At 34.7% G+C, this 23,882-nt stretch overlaps 1 protein-coding gene across 1 annotated transcript in view; it reads right to left on the reverse strand.

The window, feature by feature from the left end:
* Positions 1–23,882, reverse strand: part of LOC119645303 — a 139,667-nt gene that overhangs the window by 54,725 nt on the left and 61,060 nt on the right. The window contains exons 5-7 of the mRNA XM_038045440.1: positions 23,235–23,394; positions 17,348–17,559; positions 15,225–15,673 (exon numbers count right to left, since the gene is read on the reverse strand). Of these exons, the coding sequence (XP_037901368.1) occupies positions 15,225–15,673; positions 17,348–17,559; positions 23,235–23,394 (821 nt within the window). The remainder of the gene's footprint in view (positions 1–15,224; positions 15,674–17,347; positions 17,560–23,234; positions 23,395–23,882) is intronic.

Below are 23,882 nucleotides of genomic sequence, written 5' to 3' on the forward strand. Positions count from 1 at the left end.
GAGAGAGAGAGAGAGAGAGAGAGAGAGAGAGAGAGAGAGAGAGAGAGTAATGCAGGCATTATAATCGATTATAACCAACAGGTCTTTTCTCTTAAGCACAATATCTAGACAATTGCAATTGCCAAAGGATATCTGCTTGCCTTTTTTTTGGGCAATTTCCGACTTCTTTGATAAATTTAAAATTTTGGCAACTGGGAAACATTCCAGTCGGACAAGACCGCCAATTAAATACCCTACACGATTTCACTTGAAACACTTAATCACTTTCTTTCCTCATCAAATATCGAAAATTACACTTTTTTTCGATGTAAAGGCTAACCTTTCACGGGAGCGCTCAGAACATGAACTGGCCTGATCCAAACTTTAGCAAAGTCAATATTCTTGTAATCCTTGCCTTATAAACTTTTACTTTTTATGCGAGTCGTCATCTGCGGTGGCTTCCAAAAATAAATCCGTTTGATCCAAACCTAGCACAGCGTATTTATAAGTAAAATCAATATTTTGTTGAATCGACCTTCACTGTGAAATATTAAGAATTAAATGTGTTTTTACCGTCGAACAACTTACATGGCCTGGCTTCCAAAAGAAAGGCGTGTGCGATTAAAATTTTCTAACGTAATTTCTACTCAGTCATATGACTGTTATGCAAGAATTTTCATCAAAAAACAGTAAAGATTATACTTTTTTGTCCATCTGAAGTACGTCTTTACTTTTCGTAGGAACTGCTAGATGGCCGAAGATTAAAAAATATTTGGGCTATCGGTTCAAAATTTTGAACATCAATTTAGTATGCTACGTTACTATTGCTCAATAATTATGGTCGAGAGCTTTTGAAAATTTACAAGCATTTTTTATATGACGATCATTCACAATACGAGACGTTGTATCGGTAGTAGTCGTAAAAATGGTCCGAAGAAATCCATTCTCACTAAAATGTATCATCGAGCGAAAACACGTCAGTGTATTTTTCATCGCAGTGTTTTCAAAATTTACGATCGTGAAACTTGGCAGGAGTATAGCTTGGACCGATCTCAAACAGAAGGACAGAGAAATTTAAGAATTTTTTTTTCAATCGATTGCTATAAAGCAATATACGTTTATCTCTTAAGCCCCTCTAGGCATTCCATGCATCTGCGTGAACCCTATACTGCAAAGGGAAGTTCACTATTTAGGTAAACATAAATCAGGCAATTTTCGAAAGTTTAATTCGACACCTGGAGAGAGAATTGAGAATTTTAGAGACACTTATATAAATACGTCGTTTCAGAATCTCAGAATAAAGATAGTCATAAACGAGTATACTTGATGAGTTCTACGAGACGCTTTTCTGACTATTAGATGCTTAACGCAACTATCCTGCATTCTACGATAAGTAAGAACGTAAAACGTAAACCATAGGACATCATGAACGACTATGCACGACGCTATAGGAACGAAGTTAGTAAACATCTAACTCTTGAGCTTATTTAAAGAGATTATGATATGCAATAAGAAGAGTGGGAAAGTGTAAGTTAAGAGCAAACTTCCTGCCTTTTCTCCCGTCAAACGGGAGAAAACAAAATATTCGTTCCAACTTTAAAAACTCATAATAATCTTCGTACTACCTTTGTGGCGGTGCGCATAGTTAACGGAATCAACACTTAATAATATGAAACGCAAGTGACGGAAAGGGAATAGTAACACTCAGTGGTTCGCAAAGACTTATCGAAAATCTCGTGCAGTCGTTCTTATAACTTTCTATAAAGCAAATAGTCGCAAACACATCGAATTTATTTTTTCCCCATATTTTTTTTATTTTTTTTTTATTTTTTTTTTTGTTTTGGTTTCCCTAAAAGTCACATTTTAGTCACGTTCCGCTTACGCAATTGATTTGCATTATCATAGGATTTTGTGTGTGATGTGTTTAATGTATGAGAGGGGATGATCTAACCTTCCGTTTTGAGGAGGCATCGTCATTCGGTAGGTGATTTCAATTGCAACACTTTATTCCAACATTAGTTCAAATATTACAGAATTCTAAATGTAGAACAAACTGCAGACAACAGCTAAGAAGATTGAGCAGAAAAAGCACTAGAATGCATCGTCGAAAAAAAACGAAAAGTGTTACCCTAAAGCTTTATAGCACTTATAGAAAAACATAGGGATACAAAAACACACGCGCGCACGCACGCATGCACACATACACAAAACGAACTAACACGAACTGATATACATGGAGGAGTTCTACTGAAGTAGTATTAACACCAATACGTAATCGTAGTGGCGTTAAGGATGAATTCATGTAGACACATGCGGACGGACCCAACGACACATACAGAATTGAAAAAATGAAAATAAAAAAGTAGAGAACGACACGTTGTAATAAAACGGACCCAAACTAACAGTTAATATATAGGAAAAAACTAAAGTCACAACAACAACAACAATAATAATAACAACAACAACGACAATGCGAAAAGTAAACATAGACAAAGTGATGTGTTGGAAACTAAATGGCATACAAAATGGTGCTTAGAAAGTAAAAATCGTGAAAAGTCCTTAAACCGATTAGACGTGTATGAATGTTGCTCCTCTTTCCTCCCCAATTCATATGCATGATCTTGAGCATTGCAAAAAATAACAGAAAATAAGTAAGAATTTTTATTACGCACTATTTAGTGTAAATGCATTTTCTAAAAAATTTACATTCATTGGCATAATTCTTAACTTTTGGCGAATCGTGTTCGCCTGCGTGTCCTATATATGAAATTCTCTTTTGTATAGAGAACGATTGCCGAAGACTTTGTCAAAAAGTAGACTCTGAGCTTCAAAAGAATTTCAAATCATACCAAATGACATAACCAAGTTAATATATTCACTAATTCTTTCGATGGCGCTTAAAGTAGATAAATAACATTTATATGTTTGCAAGTATGCGTTTACTTTCACGGTAAACATACAAAGGAGTCGTTTATTTAAACCATATACGTGTTTTAGCTAACAATTATCTTATTATGTGTCAAAATTACCCATGCACGAGAGCGAAGGAGCAAAAGGGAAGGCAAGAGAGTATTTATTACAATTTAATGTTTAGCGTAATGTTTGATTTTCTCGGTGAATGTCAACGAGCAACAAATGCAGCGATATACGTTTACATTCAAAATGAAAAAATCCAAACCCTCTACTAACAGATCTACTAACAACTGCACGGGGAACAACAGGACTGTGTTGTTGCTCATACCCCAGGACACAATATATATTCGTAAATATTAAGCACAGTAGCGGAAAAGGATTCAATGACTTAACATATTGAATATATTGTGTCAAATGAAACGTCCATATTCCGAATGTATATGTCTTAGGACAAAATGTTTCCTGACATTTTACATTTTTTAACACCAACTTTAACAACAACTAAGCAACTGGTTTTCTAAATTCAATACTCTTAAGGTAGAAAAACAAGAAAGACACAAAAAATAAAACATCGCCTTCCCTGAATTTTACGTAATCCTGCCTTTGGTTTTTTGCCCTTCTAGTTATTGTTAAAATTTCGTTATCAAGGCCCTCATGCCTCTTAATACTTGTTTGCCGCAACAATTATCGCTTTCTTAGCGGTAGTTGACAAACTAGTTGACCTTTTGAGCCTTTCACCATTCCCGTGTATATAACACTAACACAAACACTAACGGCGCCTGGCTTACATGCACTTCTATCGTTCTGTGTCATTTTGACTTTTGCGAAATTGCTACAGTCACAAAAATGAAGACAGGAAGCTGAAATTTGGCACAAACATTCATTGATCAATTAAAAGTATGAGGTTAGGAAGTAGGCGCTATTCCCTCATACGCATGCTGACAATATCAAAGAAACCGACACAACCTCGGCCCAGTCTAATCTTTTTCCAATTTATTGTAAATTAAAAATGAACAGATGCCGAAAATCCACCATTTATGATGGGCGTATTAGTAAATCCGATGAAGATCATTTGTAAACCGAGCATGCAGGTGATTCGGACGAATACCGGGATGGGATCGAAAATTACAAATGAGAATTTGAAAAAATGTTTGCGCTCTTTCAGGGTTATGGCAGCTTCTTCTATATTGCGTGCATGCATATAGGAAAATCACGCCCATTTATTAATCTCATATTCTTGATTGATCAGCAATCTTTATTCTTTCATCTCTATTCTTCAATCTTTATTTCTTTGGCTTTAACGGCGACGACAACCATCAACAGTTGAAATGACCCATATCGCCATCGCGTACCACGAAATCGAGAGCAGCTAGGGATTAAGTGATTATGGATAAGCAAAAGCCTTTACATAAAAAGCAATTCTGGACTTTTTTCATTCCTCATAACCACTTTTTTTGTATGTTCTAAAGCGCAAGAAAGCTCATCTATGCTGTCCCGCACAATGGTTCCAGTTCCAAGAAATCTTTACAGTTTTATGGGACCTTTTTAGTATAGTGCATACTAAAAATTCATTCAGGCCATAAGCAATCTAAAATTTCATTAGAAACTGAAACCATCGTCACAACAACAATAATGCTAACAATTACTAGGAACAGTTAAATTTAAAGCATCATCATCATCATCATCATCATCATCATCATCATCATTACAGTTTGTCTAATTGTTGTGCCTTTTGTCCCCTATTTTTCTTTCTCTCTCGTTTGCCTAACTATGCTTGGTAGCTGAAAGCACACACATACACACTCAAGCATACGTATGTGCATTGCTAAACGCCTTGAAAAGCCTTTAAGGAGAACAAGCAAAGAATGAGCATTTCATGAGAGCAACTCACCTGCAGTGAGTTACTTTAGAGGTGAAGCCACCTTGTAATGTCTTTTTTTCTTCAATATTTTTATTTATTTATTTTTTTTTCATCTTAAATGATCGCTTGACTGTTTAAAAAATTCGATTGAGGCTTTGTAATTCTTTTCATGTTCATACTTGAAATTACCATTACTTAAAACTTCTATGGTGTTCTTCTCGAAGCAATGTTTATCGAGTTGACCGTACATCTGATGTACACTGTTGAAACAGACAACCGATTGCCTCGAAATATCACCTCTAACACGGATATAAAATTCAGTAATGAACGATTATAGGTACAGGAGTTTATAGCTGCTTCTTGAAATATTTGCTCGAAAAATGTTTCCTTTTTAATCAATGCTTCTACAATACGCATGCAGACAACGTTATTATGAAAACTGAAAGCAACCAGTGGGTAATCGCAATACGTCAGAGAATGCTTTTGCGTCGTCATTTTGGTTTTGCAAAATTATTAAAACATTTTTTTAAGCGTCAGTCACTACGATTATACAAAGAAAACCGGCTCAGCAGGTGTTCGAATAAAATTTAACTTTTATTTATTTAATTTGTTTTTCGCAAGTGAACCAAGTCATGGTAGAATAAGAAATATTAATATTAAGAAAACGCACCATGTCGACAACGATAGACATCGACAAACATGTTATAGCACAAGTCAATTTTTAACAAATAGAAATTAAAATAAGTAAAAAGATTTTAGTGAACCCCGCCCATCATTCAATACCCCATACCATTTCGCTTAATGCGGTCCGATCTAACCCATCTTCAATACAGTTTTTGCAGCAAATTTCATCACAGCTAGATTCAGGAAGTGATTCTAAATCGATCCGATGGATCTGTATCGTAAGTCGGGTAGAATAGAAGGCATGTAAATGTCTAAGGAAATGTCACATAGCAAGATTCGTTTCAAGAGAAGTGTAACTAAGTGAGAGAAGACTCCTTTTCTGTTACTAGTCTACCAGTTAGCCGATCAAAAGCAGGACCTGAATTTCCGCCAAATATGAGCCAGGATTATTTAATTTGTAGCTCTACTCTAAGCATAGTGTTGTAACGTGAACTGTCTTTTGTGATTTGTACATTTTAAATCAACTTCCTTTGAAATCAATTGAATTGTGATTTTTAGCACACTATAGGTTTTACTTACAATTCTTACAAAATCTATTTACAAAATCTATTTACAAATTCTTTATAGGAACTTATTCAATTCTCTCGTGCTGGTCTTGCCAATTCGAATATTTCCGTTCAATTCGCTTGACTCCTTTTCATTTACTTTCCGCAAATATCCTGCTTATATACTCTCATAAAAGCGAGTTACCTAGCACTTCCTCACCTAATATTATCGTGACATTTTTAAGTTAATCTCTTTTTCCGCCAAATCTTCTGTTAATCGCTGTTAATCTTTTCCCCGGTTGCGTGAGAGAAGCTAAGCGTTATGAATGTGTATTTGACTTTCCCTTTCTTTAGAATTTGGTTTCTTGGAATATCGACTAATTTTCATCCAAACTCAAATCATCATCAAATATGGTAACAATATTGTCTTACCTCCATTTGTTCAACTAACTCAATTCAATCAAGAAATAAGCGAAGAAACAAATCGATGCCACATCGGAGACGGATCTCTTTCCAATACGTACGTCCACTATTTTTTGAACACAGTCTTGTATTTAATCTTCTTTGGTGTACATTTTCTTTTATTACAAATGGAATAAGGAATTTAGTTTGGAATTATTGTCTGGCACTGCTCTCTTCGCTAAGCTTTAATTAATTCATTCCAGGTCATATTGCGCTGGATTATAAATTCATATTAAGATCAATTCGCAGCAAATCATTTATATATATATATATATATATATATATAGAGCCGTTAGAAGACGATTTCAGAGACGATTTCAGAGACGATTTCGTTTTTTGCTCGGCAAAAGTGGCTAAGTAGTATTATTGCTATTATTCTAAATTGCAATGAAAACTTTGGGCCGGCCGGGGCAGTTTTTGCACCCCTTTCCTATAACGAAAACTGAATTTCGTACGAGGAAAAGGTATAATCATAATCGTAACAGTTATTTAACATAAAATAATTAACTGTACCAAATTTGGACCACCTCGGCCTAATAAGGATTTTCACGAAAATTGGTCCCTCGTAGAGCGGAAAAGTGTACGTAGTAATGAAAAATGACCCATAATAGTAATATCATATCAAAATGAATTCTACAAAGTTTGGATCATCTACGACTATTTTTTGATCCTGGCGTATGTAAGGATTAAACTTGTACTTCGAGTTTTGAGCCCGCTTCCCCATAAATACACACCCGTAAAATATGCCTTTGTATAGAAACAAGATGTAATTTGTACGCTCTACAATGTGTTACACAATGTGGTAAAGAGTATTGGATGAAGTCGGCCTAGCCCGATTATAATTTTCTTACTTCTTTCACTTGGAAAAAGCATTTGTTGAGAAAAATCGGTACAATATATATTAATCACAATATTTTTCATCATTTTCTACAACATATCCCCATCTTTCTGGCGCCATGGTGACAACGCGTTGGAAGAACGATATCGGTTTGGCAGCGATCCAATCATTGACCCATTGTCGGACTCCCTCAAGTTTGTGGAACCCCATGTCAACCAAGCCATGCTGCACCGATCTCTCATTCGAATTGCAACAGTGTACTTTTGATCCGTTGAAACCAAAACCGACAATTGGGATATGATGGAGCAGCATTGCCATATGCTACTAAAAGTACTTAATGGGCTTCAATAGCAGATTTCTTCAAGTCAAAAAAGCAAAAGTCATGAATGTCGACAATGTAAAATTTTGAGCGTTCGAGAATTGACGTATGTATACACTGATGCATTGCCTGATAGAAATGAAAATTTAATTACTTATATCTATTCAAAAAGATAATAAGTAAGTGTTTTTGTATCAAGATGAGAAAAATAACAGAGATTATTGAACCTAAAGGGGACTATGCAACAATACAGATATGATAATTAAGCAAATAGAAAGAAGCCTGCATGGCTGGCATGGCTTTACATTACATTAATTTCTGAATGGAAGATATATGGAAGTGTATGGTGTCCGGATGTTTCATCCGGAAGAAATATTGTCAAGGGATTTACGCGATTGCTCAGTGTGATAAGATATTTGGAGAAAAGGCGTTCAATGAAATAATTAATGTATGGAAAGTTCACGTCATCAGCAGTCGTTTTGTTGCCAACAAGCCACGGGGCATTAACAATAAGTTATATTGACTTTTTTGGAGTATTTCAATGTAGGAGTTACTGGTTACTGCTCCCCACTGTTATAAGCCGTGACTCCAAAACGGTTGGAGCATACCCTTTCATAATTTCGCTTCTTTCGCTTCTTAGGTTAGGTTGAGATTCCTGGTTGCGTTAGTCAATAGAGTCTTTTGGTTTTTAAGGCATGTTGCTGTTGCTGTTGCTGTTGCTGATGTTTGTCTTCCTTTTTTCATGATTTTTTCATATTAATCTTTGATTCACACGTAGGCCAATATGTTTTGAGCAGTTATTGATAGGGCCGGTATTGCAGTTATTTTTCCCAAAATAATGAAAGACAAGAACACTTGTTGTTGGTGTAAACGTATTAAGCGCAGATTTTTCAGCAAATATTTAAAAATTAATTTATATTTGTTTGCTCTTTTGTCGTATTAACAAAATTGAAAATTCTAGAAAAAAAAAAAAAAATTACGTTGTTTGCTTAAAATGATGAAAGAGGGGAGAACTGCTGTAGTAGTCACTGCCACGGGCTAAGTTCTAAGTTATTACAAAGTTGTAAAATTGCTTCTTACGTGCGGAACAATGTTCGCTCAGACACATGCATTCACATATATGTTTTAATTGAAATTTATTATAAGTGAAATAAAAATCAATTAAATATGCTGTTCATTGTTTTTTAATTTTTCTGTCTTTTGTTTTGTTTTCTTTTTTTTTTTTTCTTTTTTTCTCCTAACTATAGCAACAATGAATCTTTTACTTCTTCTCTTTTACTTAATTTCTCTTTTCTTCATTTTTTTTATTTTTATTTATATACATATATATATATATATATATATATATATTTATTTTTTTTCTTGTCGTTCTCGCCAGAAATCAAGCAAAACAATTATCACGCTTGGTGGATCGTTTGTGAAACTTTACCGAGTTTTTGTTTAATTTGAAAAAATTACTTGCCATTCTTTCATTTCATTCTGTTAGGTTTCGTGGTTGTTCCTTTTCATTCACTCTACAAATGAAATCAAGCATGATTGTTGCTAAGAAAGCTAGCCAGTCAACCAACACTTACAGCAACACCAACAACAGAAACTAACAACAGTTGGAAATTTGGTAAAGCAACAGCAAAAATATAGTTACTTTGTTAAACCACGACCAGCAAGAATTACTATTTGTTTTGAAAAGAAACAAAAAAAAAAATAAAAAAATAAAAAAACAAAAGCAGCAACAATAACAACAATAACAACAACAGCAATAACAAAAGTGTAAGAATAACTATATAAATATTAACCATTGCATATAAATACTGCGGTAAATTAAAGCATTTAAAATAATTATGGACGTGGTTCTGGTGCACATTCGCCCATTCTAGTGATCGCCATCAACGATTTTACACTAACGACATTTCGTTACTACATTTGTTCGCAATCATTTGTTACATATTTTAATCGGATTTGCTAGACCGTATACTACGAGGCTTCGTTGTAAGTACATCCTGGAGGCATACAAAACGCTTCCACACCCATACCCTTCTCCCCTTTTTCATCTCGAACGCATAAGTAAGCCATCTAGAAGAGGTGCACGTGTGGGTTCAAATTTTTTTAGAACATCCATCATGGCTGGCTTGCCCACCAATGTTAATGGGAGAAGACGAATTTTGGCAAAAAAAGAAAACTCACAAGTATTGTTGACAAAGTAAAGCTTAGCAAGAAAGAAATTTATAAATTCGGTTGGTGACGAAACCTTTAAACCCCTTAATTTTTTTTTTTAAAAAAAAAAAAAAAAAAAAAAAAATGCAAAGATAAGAGCATAGGATCATCGTCCATTAAATACACAATTTTTTTTTTTAACCTCATGAGTAATGAGCAAAAAATCGATTTTCTTTCTTTTTAATTACGAACACATTCCCAATGGACCTTGCACAGTGAGCGTGTCCTTGGCACGATTCAGCATATTTTCAGTACCACCAGCCTGCGTGCAAGCGTTTCCAATGCCTTTGCCAACTTTGAACCCGAAGATGGTAAAATGTCCCTAAATTGATTCCGAATTTGATATATTGATCAAAAGGATCGCGAAAGCGTCCTTATGGGTATCGCAACGATTGTCACAAAATTATTATGGATGTATATCCTTCGGTGATGGGTATACACGAAGCTAGCATGCGGCGTAACCTTAATCTTTTTGATACATACTATCATATATAAAAAATGAGTTTTCTCTATTAATTTCTGCGAAAGCTAAAGTTACAAAGCAAAATGGTTTCAAGGAACGAACGGTTTTTTAACGAATACGAACTTCAAAGAGATTTGCCCATGACCATCTCATAAAGTTATATCAATGTATAAACCTCCTAAGTGGAGATTAGTAAAACACATATGGTCATACCCACTACTGAAGGATGGGAAAGTTTGCAGCACCCAGAAGAACCCTGTGAAGTGTATAAGACTTCGAGCGGCTTCTGCCTTGATTTCCGTGTGCCCTTCCACAAGCTGAAAAAGCTTCTGTTTTCGGAAGGAGAAGAAATGAGTAGAATAGACCAACCTTTCATTATACCGATCTGTTCAGCATTAGCTCATCAATCATAAGTTCATCTGTCCGTGTGGCTTTCTTATTTTCTTGTATCGAACCTAAACGCCGCCATTTTTGAAATACTTTCATCGCGTGTTTCGACCCATGGACGAACTCCATTGAAAATGCTTGGGATCGAAGCATATTTTCGACAACTTCCCATATAACGCTTTATTTCGAAAAGTCGATATATGTACGAACTGTAGGGTGTAGGGTGTAAAGTATTTAATGGTGGGTCGTATCCCACTATTAAAGTTTACTTGCATGTGCAAAAAGCGTAACGTGCAGGACATTAGTAGAGCTTCACATAATGAAATTTTCTTCTTCTTCTTCTTAATTGCGGAATATATGAAGGCTGGGCAAGTTCAATAGAATTTTGAATAAAAAAAAATTAAAAATTTATTTTTTTGGCCAAATTAATTATAACAACAATAATAATTAATGTGAAGAGAGGGAATCGAGTTAGTGACATAGACTCCAAAAAAGTGGGTTATGTAAATTGTGTTTTTTGTAATGCAATAAAATTAAGTTATCGCGCTGAACGATAAATGGAAATTAATAAATCCATTACACTATTCAAGCTGGATAAAATGTTTGTAGGGTGCCACGAATTTCTCTACGGATGGAAGCCATTTGCAAAATCTTATAAATCTCCGCTTATACCAATCGTTGTGATTGCGGTACCAAGTACCATGTACTTGGTAAGATGTTTCACGAATTGTATCAAATTTCTGGTAGAATTTATTCATTATTGAATACGAGCATCGAAACAGTTACGTAGATACATAGATAGGAAATGTATGACTTCGTTTCCAGCAAATAATAACAGTAGTATAAGTCAATTTTTATTCGAGAAATGGATTGAAAGGATTTTAAGTTTAGGTCAGAATCGAGAGTTGATCGCCTCAGGATGCTTTCAAGGAAACACTATTTCGGATATTCTCAAGAAAATAACAAACGTTGACCAGGTAGACGATGTTATCGATTGAAACAAATGATAAACCAAAAGAAGAAGCAGTGTATGTAACACATCGCTCTTCAGTGTTGCTAAGGTTTGCGAGAGCAGGACGAGAAATTAAATTATAATATTGTTCGCATAATGCGATCAATAATTGATCAATTCAATTGCATAAGTTTAAAGTGATTGTGCTCTTTATTGATGGCTCGACTCGACTGGCAATGGACAAGGTTGCAGCTGATAATGCACTATATCATCTTGATGCCCGAAATTGAGAGCGGCTTGGATATTGTATTGTGTGTCCTCTGTAATTCGCGTCAATTTAAGAAGAGAGAAACTAAAGCACACAACACACATGATGGTGTTTTGAACACGAGACTGGATTTATATAATTCTCGAAAATTGGCAGAAATTAAGCCACACGATACTTTTGTATAAGCTGTTAATATATATATCTGTGTATGCATGTGTTTACGTGTATATGTATATATACAAATATAAGCTATGCGAAACTTTTCTCGTTGCAATGCACGCTAGTAGCGGGTGCGAAAAATTCACTCAATGCCAAGCATAACTTCCGACTTCCTTTACTATTTTTGTTTTTGTTCTAATGTTTTTGTTGGTGAAGAAAGAAAAAAGAAAACTGAAGAGTGCAAGAAATTAAAAGTTTATTTAAGCGTCTCTGCTTTTAAACTCTGCGTCTCTTACACTTATTTACGCGAACAAAAAAAAATGGGGAAATTAAAGATTATTTTTGTTTCGTTTTCTTACGTTTTCGTTAGCCTTCCTTTGGAAACAAACAACAATATGAGAAGTATATTAAACTCATCTGTTTACAGGACCGTGAAGAATGAAACTCCAAGAAATACTTTTAATTTGATGCTCCATTCCTAGACATATGGATGCACGTATTATGCAACTGAAATTCGACCAGAGTTTTGTAACGACCTTTACCGAAACAGAGAACAAAAACCAAAAAAAAAAAAAAAAAAAAGAAGACAGAAAATAAAAAAAAAAAAAAAAAAAAAAAGAAAAAGTAATTGTTTTTTATTTTTGATAGTTTGTGTGTAGCATTTTTTGAGAAATTTCTGTATCTATTTTTTTTTTATTGTGTTTTTTCTCTCTCTCTCTCTCTCTCTCTCTCTCTCTCTGTCTTAAGATTTCTCGTTTTGTTTCGCAATAAAAGTTAAAAAATCATTTCCTTTTAAATGAAAGTGTGAAAGACAAAGAAATTAAACGCGACTTATACTTAAGAGCAATTTTTTCTTTCTTTTCTTTTCTTTTTTTTTTTTTTTTTTTTTGGATAAAACAACAATATTGTGCTTTCTCTATTAGGAAAACTTACGAAAAAGGGAAAAATTAACAATTCTTTTATTATTATTATTTTTATTGTTTGAAGAGATTGTTTACTTTCAACGTTCAACAAAAGTAAAGATAAATAATTAGAGTTTCTGCTCAAGTGAAACGTAAGACATAGTTAAAGTTGTGGAGCCTTTACTGGCTTGATTTGTGCTCTCTTTAAATGATATCACAGCATAGAATTTTCAACTCAGCTGAAATGTTTGTCCATGTGTTTGTCAATGTGTCAATGTGTCAATTATGCAACAAAAGTACTGCTGCCAATAAACAAACACTCTTTCAAACATATTCGATTAATGGGACATAACTGAAACAACGCGTTCCCCTTTTCGTGAAATTATCGCCGCGCCAAAAATGGAGATGAGAAGGTGAAATTTGACGCAAACGTTACTTGATCGATTAGTAAGTCGCGGCTAAAAACTGATTGTGATTTGTCCATATATACGACTACGAGAGAGTAGAAAATGGGACAACATGCAGAGAACACTGACAATTTTCTCATATTTTCCTATGGAATTTTTTCGATCCTATGAGGTGAACTTCGATTACTTTCATGTTGTATTCAAAAATGGGACCGATTGGTGTACTAACATGTACACAATCGGCCATAAGCGAACGTTAGCATGTTCTTCATGCAATTGCAATTCAGTTCAATTATTTGGAGTTGTAAGCGTATTGGCGAACCGATGGGAAACATTTTCAGGTCGAACATGCAAGTCTTACTGGCGGACATTCGGCACGCAGGTTTTCCAAAATATTCTTGCGTGATGGAAAGTTTTCCAAAGTTGATAGAAAAAAATTGATTATGTTTATGTTATTGTGACCTGATAGAAAGAAATCAATTATGTATATTTGAAGGCGTTTCCATGTAAGTAAAACGATGTTTAGAATATTATATGCTGTATACATCCACACAAACTTAATACACCCTTACATCACCAGTAGCATTACATCACCAAAAGCATTTCTTCTTCATTATTTGTGAATAAAAAAGTTTAAATTATCGGAAATTATGTGCGTCTTACTCTTGCCTTATTTCGAAGATATTGTAAGAAATTCCAAAGGAATATAGGAAAAATTCCGGCGAGCTTTTGTTTTGAAAAATAGCATTTCAAACGTTCGAAATGTATTTTTATTATATTTGACATTAGTGTGCAATTGTTCAACACTCAATAACTCCTCTTCATTGTGAAAACACTTTTCCTCTATCTCTGTCTCCAAAGATTTTCTGGTAGTCACTGCATTTTCAAATCAAGGTAACCTTTACAATTTAAAATATATACAAGACGCTGTGCCGATTGATTGAATGCTGTCTATGTCTAGTGACACGCGTTACTATCTTTCGAATCTGCGCACAAGAATTTCTAAATTTGATGTCGATAGGTTCATTTTTGCGGCCAGGAGAATGTTTACAACAGACATTATACAGACGGACGAACGGACAACCCCACCGAACGAACATCCTTAAATCGGTTCAGTCTTTGATGGTCATCAAGAGTACATATGTCCGAAGCGTCTTTCTCGGCGATGTAAACGTTTCGGCAAAACGACAAAAAACCTCGTCCTCCGGTGATGGATACAAAAAAAAAAATAAAATAATAATTGGGAAATGGTGGCCGTAATCCAATCGATAAGTGTTACGTCTTTTACTAAGCACTCACTAAGCGCTCACTTTAACGCACTTGAGATTTGAATCCACGCACACTGATTTGGTGGTTGGGGTTCTTACCTATCCAGCTACTCAGGCGGACTTGGCTTAGTCCACTTAGTCTCAACAAATAACATAAATAATTGTTCCTCATGTACTACACACCCTTAGTGCATACAAGAGTACAACTTGATAGGGTTAGTTTTAGCAAAGCTATGCAATGAAGTGAAGTCATCTCTTAAAGAAAACGCCTCGACCTTCATCCTTGATCCTGTATATACCTGTTACCCTTGTAGTAGTTATGTAATATAAAAATTTCTTGAAATTTGATTTGTATATTAATGTCTTTGGCTGCGTAAGAACCAAAACTTCTCTTACAATTTATTCAGATTTCATTCGTATATCTTCTAAGCGACATTAGAAGCAGAATAAAAGTGAATAAAGGAAAAGAAATACTTAACGATGATGATATTCGTTCTCAAGACAAAGGACAATTGATATGAATTTTTTAAAATAATGTTTATATGCGCGCCATTAATTAAAATTAATAGTTGTTGCAGAAAAGGATTCAACAAAAAAAAAAGAAAAGGAGAAGAAAATAGATGATAAACTAAACGTATGTATATACAATGTTCTCGATTCACTTACCGTTTCTTTGCTGATTTTCGATTTGGATAAAACATCTTCGAGCCAAAGCCATTGTTTTTCAGTATCTTGATTTTCATATTCGGACAGGGCGCTTACACGAGCACCGTCCACAATGCTACCCATGCCGATACTGATACCACCGCCAGGCATAACACTTATGCCTCTATGATGGCCATTATAGCCGTAGCTGTGAGGCGATGTCCAATCGCTGGCATGTCCATGATGCTGATGCAGATTGCCATGATGATAATAATAATTTTTATATTCTGTTGATTCGGCAGCTCCGGCACCCGCACCCCCACCAACGCCAGGACCGCCATTCGTTGGCATGCGCTGTCTGACTGCTGCCAAATGACTTTGTGAATATTTGGGATCGTGTCTCATGAAATTTGTATTCAATGCTATTATGCGGAGACGGCTCTTAGTTTGTTCAATGGAATAATAACCACCTGTACGAAGGCAAGTAGAACAAGTAGAAACAATAAAAGAATATCATCCAAACAAATACATAAAAATGCATCTATCTATCTATCTATCTATGTATCTATGTATCTATGTATATACGATACGATACTTGCGGTATACTTGGAATTTGCAATTTTGAGTTGAAAGAGAACCAATTTATTTATATGTTATGAGTGTACACGAGTGTACATGAAAATAAATATATGAGTCAATGTTTATTAAAAGTGATACAAGGCAAAATGTCGTTATTTCGCTATGTGGGTGTGCGTGCGTTTCTAACACTTCGACTGAATTAATTGCTTAGTAAGTTAATAAAATTCTCTTTGATTTGTAAATCAAATCTTTAAAATTCTTTAAAGTGCAAATTTGCATAACATAGGCCATATAGGGATCTTTCAGCCAGAATTTCGCGACATTTCCAACTGTTGCAACGAGCTTCAAGCGTACCGAGCGACAGTTTCGTACGGTTTGTAAAATGTGCGGATCATACTTCACCGCTATGATGTTGCTGACTCGACCACATTATTGTTTGTAGACTGATCTTTTTGGCTTGAATGTGATGGTAGGGATTTGGGTGCTTTTGCGTGTCTTCTAAGCCGTTTACTTCGTCCTAATAACGTAGAATAAATTACATTCTTCTTGATGCCCGATTACAATTCCTTTTTCCCTTTAACTGGATATCCGCATGATAAAGCAATGAATTTGCCCTAAGCTCATTACTTACTCATTTAAATCGAGTGAGTCAACAAATTTAGCGACACTTCAAGTACCCCATCTAAACATCATTTAATATCACAGACAACATTAGGGGGCAGACAATTTTACATATTTACATATAAGTCTTTTGACAAATTTAATTCCATTTCATTGAATAGACACATAAATGAAAAGGCTTTCTTTCTAACGTCCTTAAGGTAAATTTGATGGAAAAGTTATACATAAGCATTGGTTTTAAGTTAGAAATCGAAAATAAACTCTGCTTAGGAATTGAAAAGCCAAAATCTAGTACCTTTCGCAGATTGTTTCCTTTTCGTATTTTTTTTGTTATTTTTTTTTTTTTTTTCCATTTCACCACATATTTGTTAACAACATTGAAAAGGTTGATATCAACTTATCTCAACTTTTGTCCATCTAAATGTACGAAAATCAATTTCCGTCTATACGCAATTGCACATCTTTTGAGAACAGAGCAGACATACAAACTTTAATACATGAACAAGGATGCGATTGCAATGACAACAACAGGATTGCTATTCCAAGCGTACATACACGACACATTTGTTGCTGCTATCTACTTGAGCAATAGTCATTTGTTAACATACACACACTATTCGACTTCTATTAGGGTGATGCGTTTATTTACTTTTGCTACAAAATATGCGGAAACAAAGAGAAAAAGGGGAAAAAAAAAACCACCCCCCAATCTCCTCCCCTACAAGTTCCGCAAACCGCTGTTATAAATATGCTCACATGGATGCATATTACAATTACGAAGGTGTTTCTAGATTGTTTGGTTAGTTTTCGTGGCAATAATTTTCAAAAAGTGAATCAAAAATTGGTGTGGCTTACGTACCACACCAATTTCTATATAAACACATATACATGAATATACGCACGCATAGTTATGTACATATAGCCTTATCTAAAACATCATTTACCTTTTTCAAATGTATACAACGCTTCGGTCGGCAGCCAATGACGCCACAATTCGCCCATATGCCGGAAATTCGTTGTTGTGCCATCTTCATGTCCCAATACCGGAAATACAAATTGTGATGAAAACGTTCTTCCTAACAAATCGGTAATGTTGCGCAAGATTTCCAGTTTTTTCAATTCAGACATTGGATGTGCCGAATGCGACAGACCATCCCTATGCACAATGCGTTAGTTAATAAAAGAAAAATGAAAGAAATTGAAAGGAAAATGAGAAAATTAAGAAGAAAAAATAAAATAATAATAATAATAATAATAATATAAACAAAAAAAAAAAAAAAAAAAAAAAAGAGAGAGAAAGAGAGAGAGAGAATCAAACAAGAATATGTTCATTGGGACCGAGCGATCCGCGAGCGCGTATATATATATACTCTAGCGTATGAAATTCCGTTTTTAATTAATTAAATACATTAAAAGGATATAAATTTCTTGGCGTCGCTTTCCCTTATACCCGTATCATGCTATTCGATCGGATTAAATTCAATTATTACGACCACCTAAATAAGGTTTTATTTATAAAAATTTAAAACGATTAGAAAGCATTTCTATTCTCCTCTCTGTGCATACGAATGTGTACGATTGTGTGTTTTGTGTGTGTGTGTATGTGTGTGTGTGTGTGTGTGTGTGTGTGTTTTTTTTTTGTGTTTGTGGCAGATACATTTTGAAATCAATTTACTTGAAAGCAAAGTGAATTTTTCCGCTTACATCCGGTAAAATCTTATTAGGCAGAAGTTTGTGTTAGTAAAAATGAGATTAAAACGTTTTAACAAAATAATATTGCATTGAAAAGGAAATCCATATATACACTACACACGCATAATTGCAGACATAATAATAGATTGCGGTAAACAGAGAGACACAGAGTGAAAGTGAGGGCGAGAGGCTTCAATCTTTATTGTATATAGCCTATGCATAAATTTCACATTTGAATTATTAATTTTCTATATAGTTTGTCTACATAAAGCGAACGAAACATACGAAACGGAGAACTATAGCTAATGGCAATTGTGATTTAAGGCTTTTCGCTTCAATTTCACTATCTAAAGTCATTAGATTACTAATTATTGCAGTAAACCATAAACAGGTACCTATGCGAATAAACGAATTACAAATTGCGTTACATATATATATACTCGATAATTGTTTAATAAGATTGTTTTAAATATCTATCTATGCATCGATCAAGAACGTAAACTTTCTATTCTAATGCCCGTACATTAGACAAACGCTTTACGCGCTACGCTTTACGAATCTGGACCAATTAATTGTATAATGTATGTACGTTCGTAATTGGAATCGGAATCAGATTCAGCGTTGCTTTATTTAAGTATCAACTCAATATTAAATACGCCATATACGCGGAAAGAATATTAATATATACCCCAGTCTACTGCATTGTACTTTTCGCACAATGCCTTTCATCTACAGGTCTACATGAATGGAATTAAAAAAAAAAAAAAAAAAAAAAAAAAAAAAAAAAAAAAAAAAAAAAAAGCGAAAAAATAAATACATATATATACATATATAAAGCGCTTATTGATATTTGGAGTCAATTAACATAAAATATTAATGCGTCAATAAATTACTTAATGCAGTTCAAGTGGATTTACTTTTTCAAGTCAGATATGTCAGACATATATATATATATATATATATATATATAAAATCAATAAGGTTTATAAATACAGAAATATTTATATTAAAAAGACAAATGTATGTGCACGTTATATATGAATATGTGTGTATATGTTTGCTCAGCATTACATTTTACAATAAAGTGATACTGAATTAAAGTGAATTTACATACTCACAATTACATACACACACACACACACACACACACACACACACAGAGAGAGAGAGAAAGGGAGATAAATTCAAATATTCAATTGTATTAGTTTCGTATCAAACAGATTTGCATGCATTAACTAATGGCATTAATCTAATTTGCAAATAATCATGTCATCCGTTATAAGGGTAGAGTTTTTCATGTTCGTGCGTACGTATGGCTGGCTGTTCATTTTATTTCCCTGTACATTCAAGTGAAATCAATCACAGCTAAAGATATTTGCACGCATGAATGCTACTGTTTTTAAACGTGCCTGGCTACACACATCTATATATAAATATCAACGTACGAGTGAGAGGATGGATGGGGGGTTGCGTGTTTTCTTACATGTAAAATAATTAAAAGATTAATGTTTGTCTTATGCCGGATTTCTCTTACATTTAAATGCAAATACACTTTCAATCTGATTAAATCGAAATCATTTTTATACACATTTAATGGACAACACTGGACAATTTTTTTTTGTTTTTTTATTTCAATTTTGGAAAATCTACTTTTGTGTTAGAGATCCGGTCATATGAAGGGAGTGTCGGTAAGTTATACTGTAATACGTTGGCATTTTATAGCAAATACTTGCTACGATTTCGAAGTTCATTTGCTTTCATTTTTCTTTCTTTAGTTGTACAGTGCTTTGTATAATAAAATAAACATTTGGTTTCGAAAAAGAAAGAGAAGGAGAAACAAAAAGACAAAAAAAAAGAAAAAAAGAAAGAAACTCAAGTACATAGAATAGAAGAGAGGAGAAGAGGAGAAGAGGAGAAGAGAAGAAAAGTTGAAATTGTCAATCTTGGGATGAAGGGAATAGTAGTAAAAAAGTTAGTTTCCGTTTTCGTTATGTTTATAATTTACGCTTAATGAAAATCTCAAAGGAAGACGAAGAAGAAGAAGAAGAAGAAGAAGAGAAACAATTGTGCAAAACTGAAATGCAAATGAAAAGATTTTGCATCTGCCGACATTGCGAAGCATGAAATAGCAGCTCCGGTATGTCCGTCTATCCGGGTAACGGGAAGAGAATAAAACTAAATGTAAGAAAATCTCCGTTAAAGTTAACGAGAGAAAAAACAACACTACACAAACACACACACACACACACACGCACACACACACATACACACACACACACACACACACAGCCATAATCGCTTATATTGAAATTAATTCTGCCTATAGGTGTTGCTTAGAGTTTAGGAAATTTTCCTTTATCTTCTGTCGTTCTTTCTTCTTCAATCGAGATATTACCGGCATATTCACTTTGTTAAAAGGTTTGCAATACACGCAACATGGTTTCAGAGACTCCCACAAATCTACAAACTAGAAATATTCTCGATTCAAATTGTATGCTGAATGCTGCGACCACAGCAAACTAACAGGACAATGCAATGACAGTCAAGCTTCTAGAGGCAACCAAAGCGCCGAATTACTTGACAACAGGCTTTAGCTACATTTAGCATATTGCGAGATTTGAAGGGACATATACCTTATCCCTTGCACTTTGTCAATGCACAATCCGATACATTTGTACTTATAATCGATGTCCAGATGTCCGGTGTGTGGACAACCTGCGTATAAATATGCGACACAAGGATGTTCGTAGATAAACAATTTTCATACATAAGTGAATGTCTCGCTGAGTCATGATTCGACAAACACACGAGCGCTTTATCTATCATTGATTCAAAAATTAGTGACAATATTGTCGAGAACAGTAGTAGCATTATTCAAAACTGTCGTCGCTTTACGATCTACATCAGCGATATGATAAATTCCAATTGTGGTGTGGTGGATGCAAATTTTCTAGTTCAAGGGTTCTACGCTAAATTGCATTGCGACTGCTGGCGAAGGTTGCCTCTCTGATTTGTCTCCACGCGTCTCGGAGAACCTACTTCCGTACACAAATAGAATGATTCGCCTTTCTCTTGGACTTTTTTTTTCTCACTTACGGTAAACCTCAGAGATGCGTTTGGTAATGCAGTAAAGATTTGAATTCAACGTAGGGCTAATTTTAGGAATCTACGCTATTAAGCTTTAATGTGATTAGTAAGTAAAGCACGTGATGACAGAAGGAGCCACCACCAAAACCAATCATCTTTAAAGTCGAAGAGAGGAAGACTTTTCAAATTCCCTTCCACAACAACAATGGCATTAAAAAAAAAATTTAGATTAGATAGCAAAGAGATTCCATAAACAATATGGAGAAATCGCCTCAATAGCTGGATAACGAGTTTTAAACGCTTTCGCAAGCACAAGCGATGGACGTCGTTCGGATCATTTAACTCAGACTAAAATATCGGGCACAATCGAATAAATCGCTAATATAATATAATGTTGGCCGGCCCTAATTGCTACTGTAGATATATTGTACTCGTCTGCACTTAATACTGCACTCAATTGCAAAAGTGCTTCATGCAGAAGAACTGCCTCTTTCGTTAGAGATGTCTGCGGCCAACTTGTCTAAGGTTCATCGTCGTTACGTAGCTACGAACGATATTGGAAATCATCCGCGATAAGCACCGCAATAACGTTATTGTACCGGGTTAATAAAAAAAAATCAAAGAGAGACGGCCGGAGAAAAGGGAGAAAAAATCCTATACCACACAGAGAGTTCATCCGTCAAATATTACATGGGCGTACGAATTGCATGAATTGTTGTTTGCTTACGCAATTCTTGTCTTCTCCAGATTCTTCCCTCACCGACTGTTTCCTCTTTGCAAACTTCCAGAGATATCTGCCAAGCGTTTTGTGTCCAATAAGGAACTCGAGGGGAATACTAACAGCTGTTTGTTTGAAGATCATAAGAAATTTTCAAATCCGTGAACTCGATGTATGGAGTCGAACGAAAGCTATGTTGAAAAAAACCTTGTCTTGCTGAAAAAAGTTGCCTTTTCCTTACCAGGCATCTGACTTATTCATCGCACTGATAGACGGAGCTTAGGGTAGATAGGATAGGATAAGAGATGAGCAAATATGCCTAATAACGTTGAGGTTTTTGAAAGTTGTTCTCAAATATGAGAAGAAAATTGATAAAATTAAGTTTGTTGTTTGTTGTATTGTAGGAAACAAAATTGTTCACTTATCGCTTACTGGATATGGTAAACGTGTTACGACAGAGGTACATTTTAGTGCCCGTTTATGTGTTATGCGTGTACTTCTCCTTCTCTTCTACACCATTGACCGTTTATAGTTAATTTTCGAAAAGATAAGGAAGGAATCTATTAAAGCCTCTGAATATATAGATTTGATGGCAACGAGAATTAACGTATGCGACGATCCGATAGTGTGCGCTGATAAACTCGTGCAAATTACAACCTGTATAGGTTGTACGAATGAATTTTTTACTTTTACATTTTTGCAGAATTTCGGGGTTTTTTAAGCTTTCTCTCTCTCTCTGTGTGTGTGTGTGTGTGTGTGTGTGTGTGTGTGTTAGGCCACCCTTGCGACGCAATACCTTTTAGTTTATTAAGTTTATTTTTTACACTTTTATTACTTATTTTCATTTTACTATACGTCCTTTGTACATGAAAGTACACAGCCAGGATTTTCGCATACAAAAAATTTTCGTATAATTTAAACGCGGCCAAGTGTACACAGTTCTCAATCGTTTGAAACTGCAATGCAGTTATTTTGTTTCTATTTTGTCATGTTCACGGACAACTTAAACAAAAATTTCGTTCATATCGGTTACTGTGGCCGTTTTTTCTTTTCGCTTTTTCTATATATATGCATATATACTACTTTTTTTTGTCTACTCTTTTTGAGTAGGCGGTGGGGCGGAAGCATTTTTTTAAATGCACGCATTTAAACTGGATTTGGGATTTTCATGGGGTAACTTATTTTCGATTTGAAATAAAATTAAATTTAATATATGTTTATATGTAAATTATGTATGAAATCCATAGTAGATATTGTTCTCGCACATCTTCAGTGTTTGGTTTGCCGGCAAGAAATCTCAAGTGTGTTCTCAGGTTATTATATTTAATACTTACCCTGTCCATAGGACAAACTCGACATTATCACCCTGTCGTGATTTCATTGCTTCGGCAGCAGACTCAATTAGGCTCCAAGGACTATCACAGAGGTAATCACCATAACGACCCGGTAAGTGAGCGGATGAGCTGGGTGTTTGTCTTTCGATGTGCCAACAACCTGAAAAAAACATGTAAAGAAAAAAAGAAAATATAAAGAAAGAATGCAGAAAAAAACAAAAATAAAACAAAAAAAAAAAAAAAAACGCAAATAATGACCAAACGTTTTTTTGATAGTAGCGTAGATAAAAAACTGTTTTATATGAATTCTTTATTTGCATATACATATGTGTGCGCGCTCTCTCCCTCTTTTCTCGTTTTTCCGCTTTGTCTGGCTAACATTACAACAGATTAGGAAATTAAGCTATTGGGTGTATTTTACTGATTGCATTTCAGAAATCACGTATAATTTCTATAGAAAATGTTTACCATTGTCCTTCGAAGAAAATTTGGCTAAAGTCTACCAATAAAATTGCTAAGCAGTTAAGAGGTAAACTTCATTATCTTAAAGCAAATGAACGAGCGATAAAAGTGCCTACGTGTTCCCCTTAGGAATGACATTAAATTATTACATTTACAGTCTAATTCGTGTGACATGAAACATTCGGT

The sequence above is a fragment of the Glossina fuscipes genome, unplaced genomic scaffold (genome assembly GCF_014805625.2).
Source record: "Glossina fuscipes isolate IAEA_lab_2018 unplaced genomic scaffold, Yale_Gfus_2 1, whole genome shotgun sequence".
In the NCBI taxonomy this organism is placed as follows: Eukaryota; Metazoa; Arthropoda; class Insecta; order Diptera; family Glossinidae; genus Glossina; species Glossina fuscipes.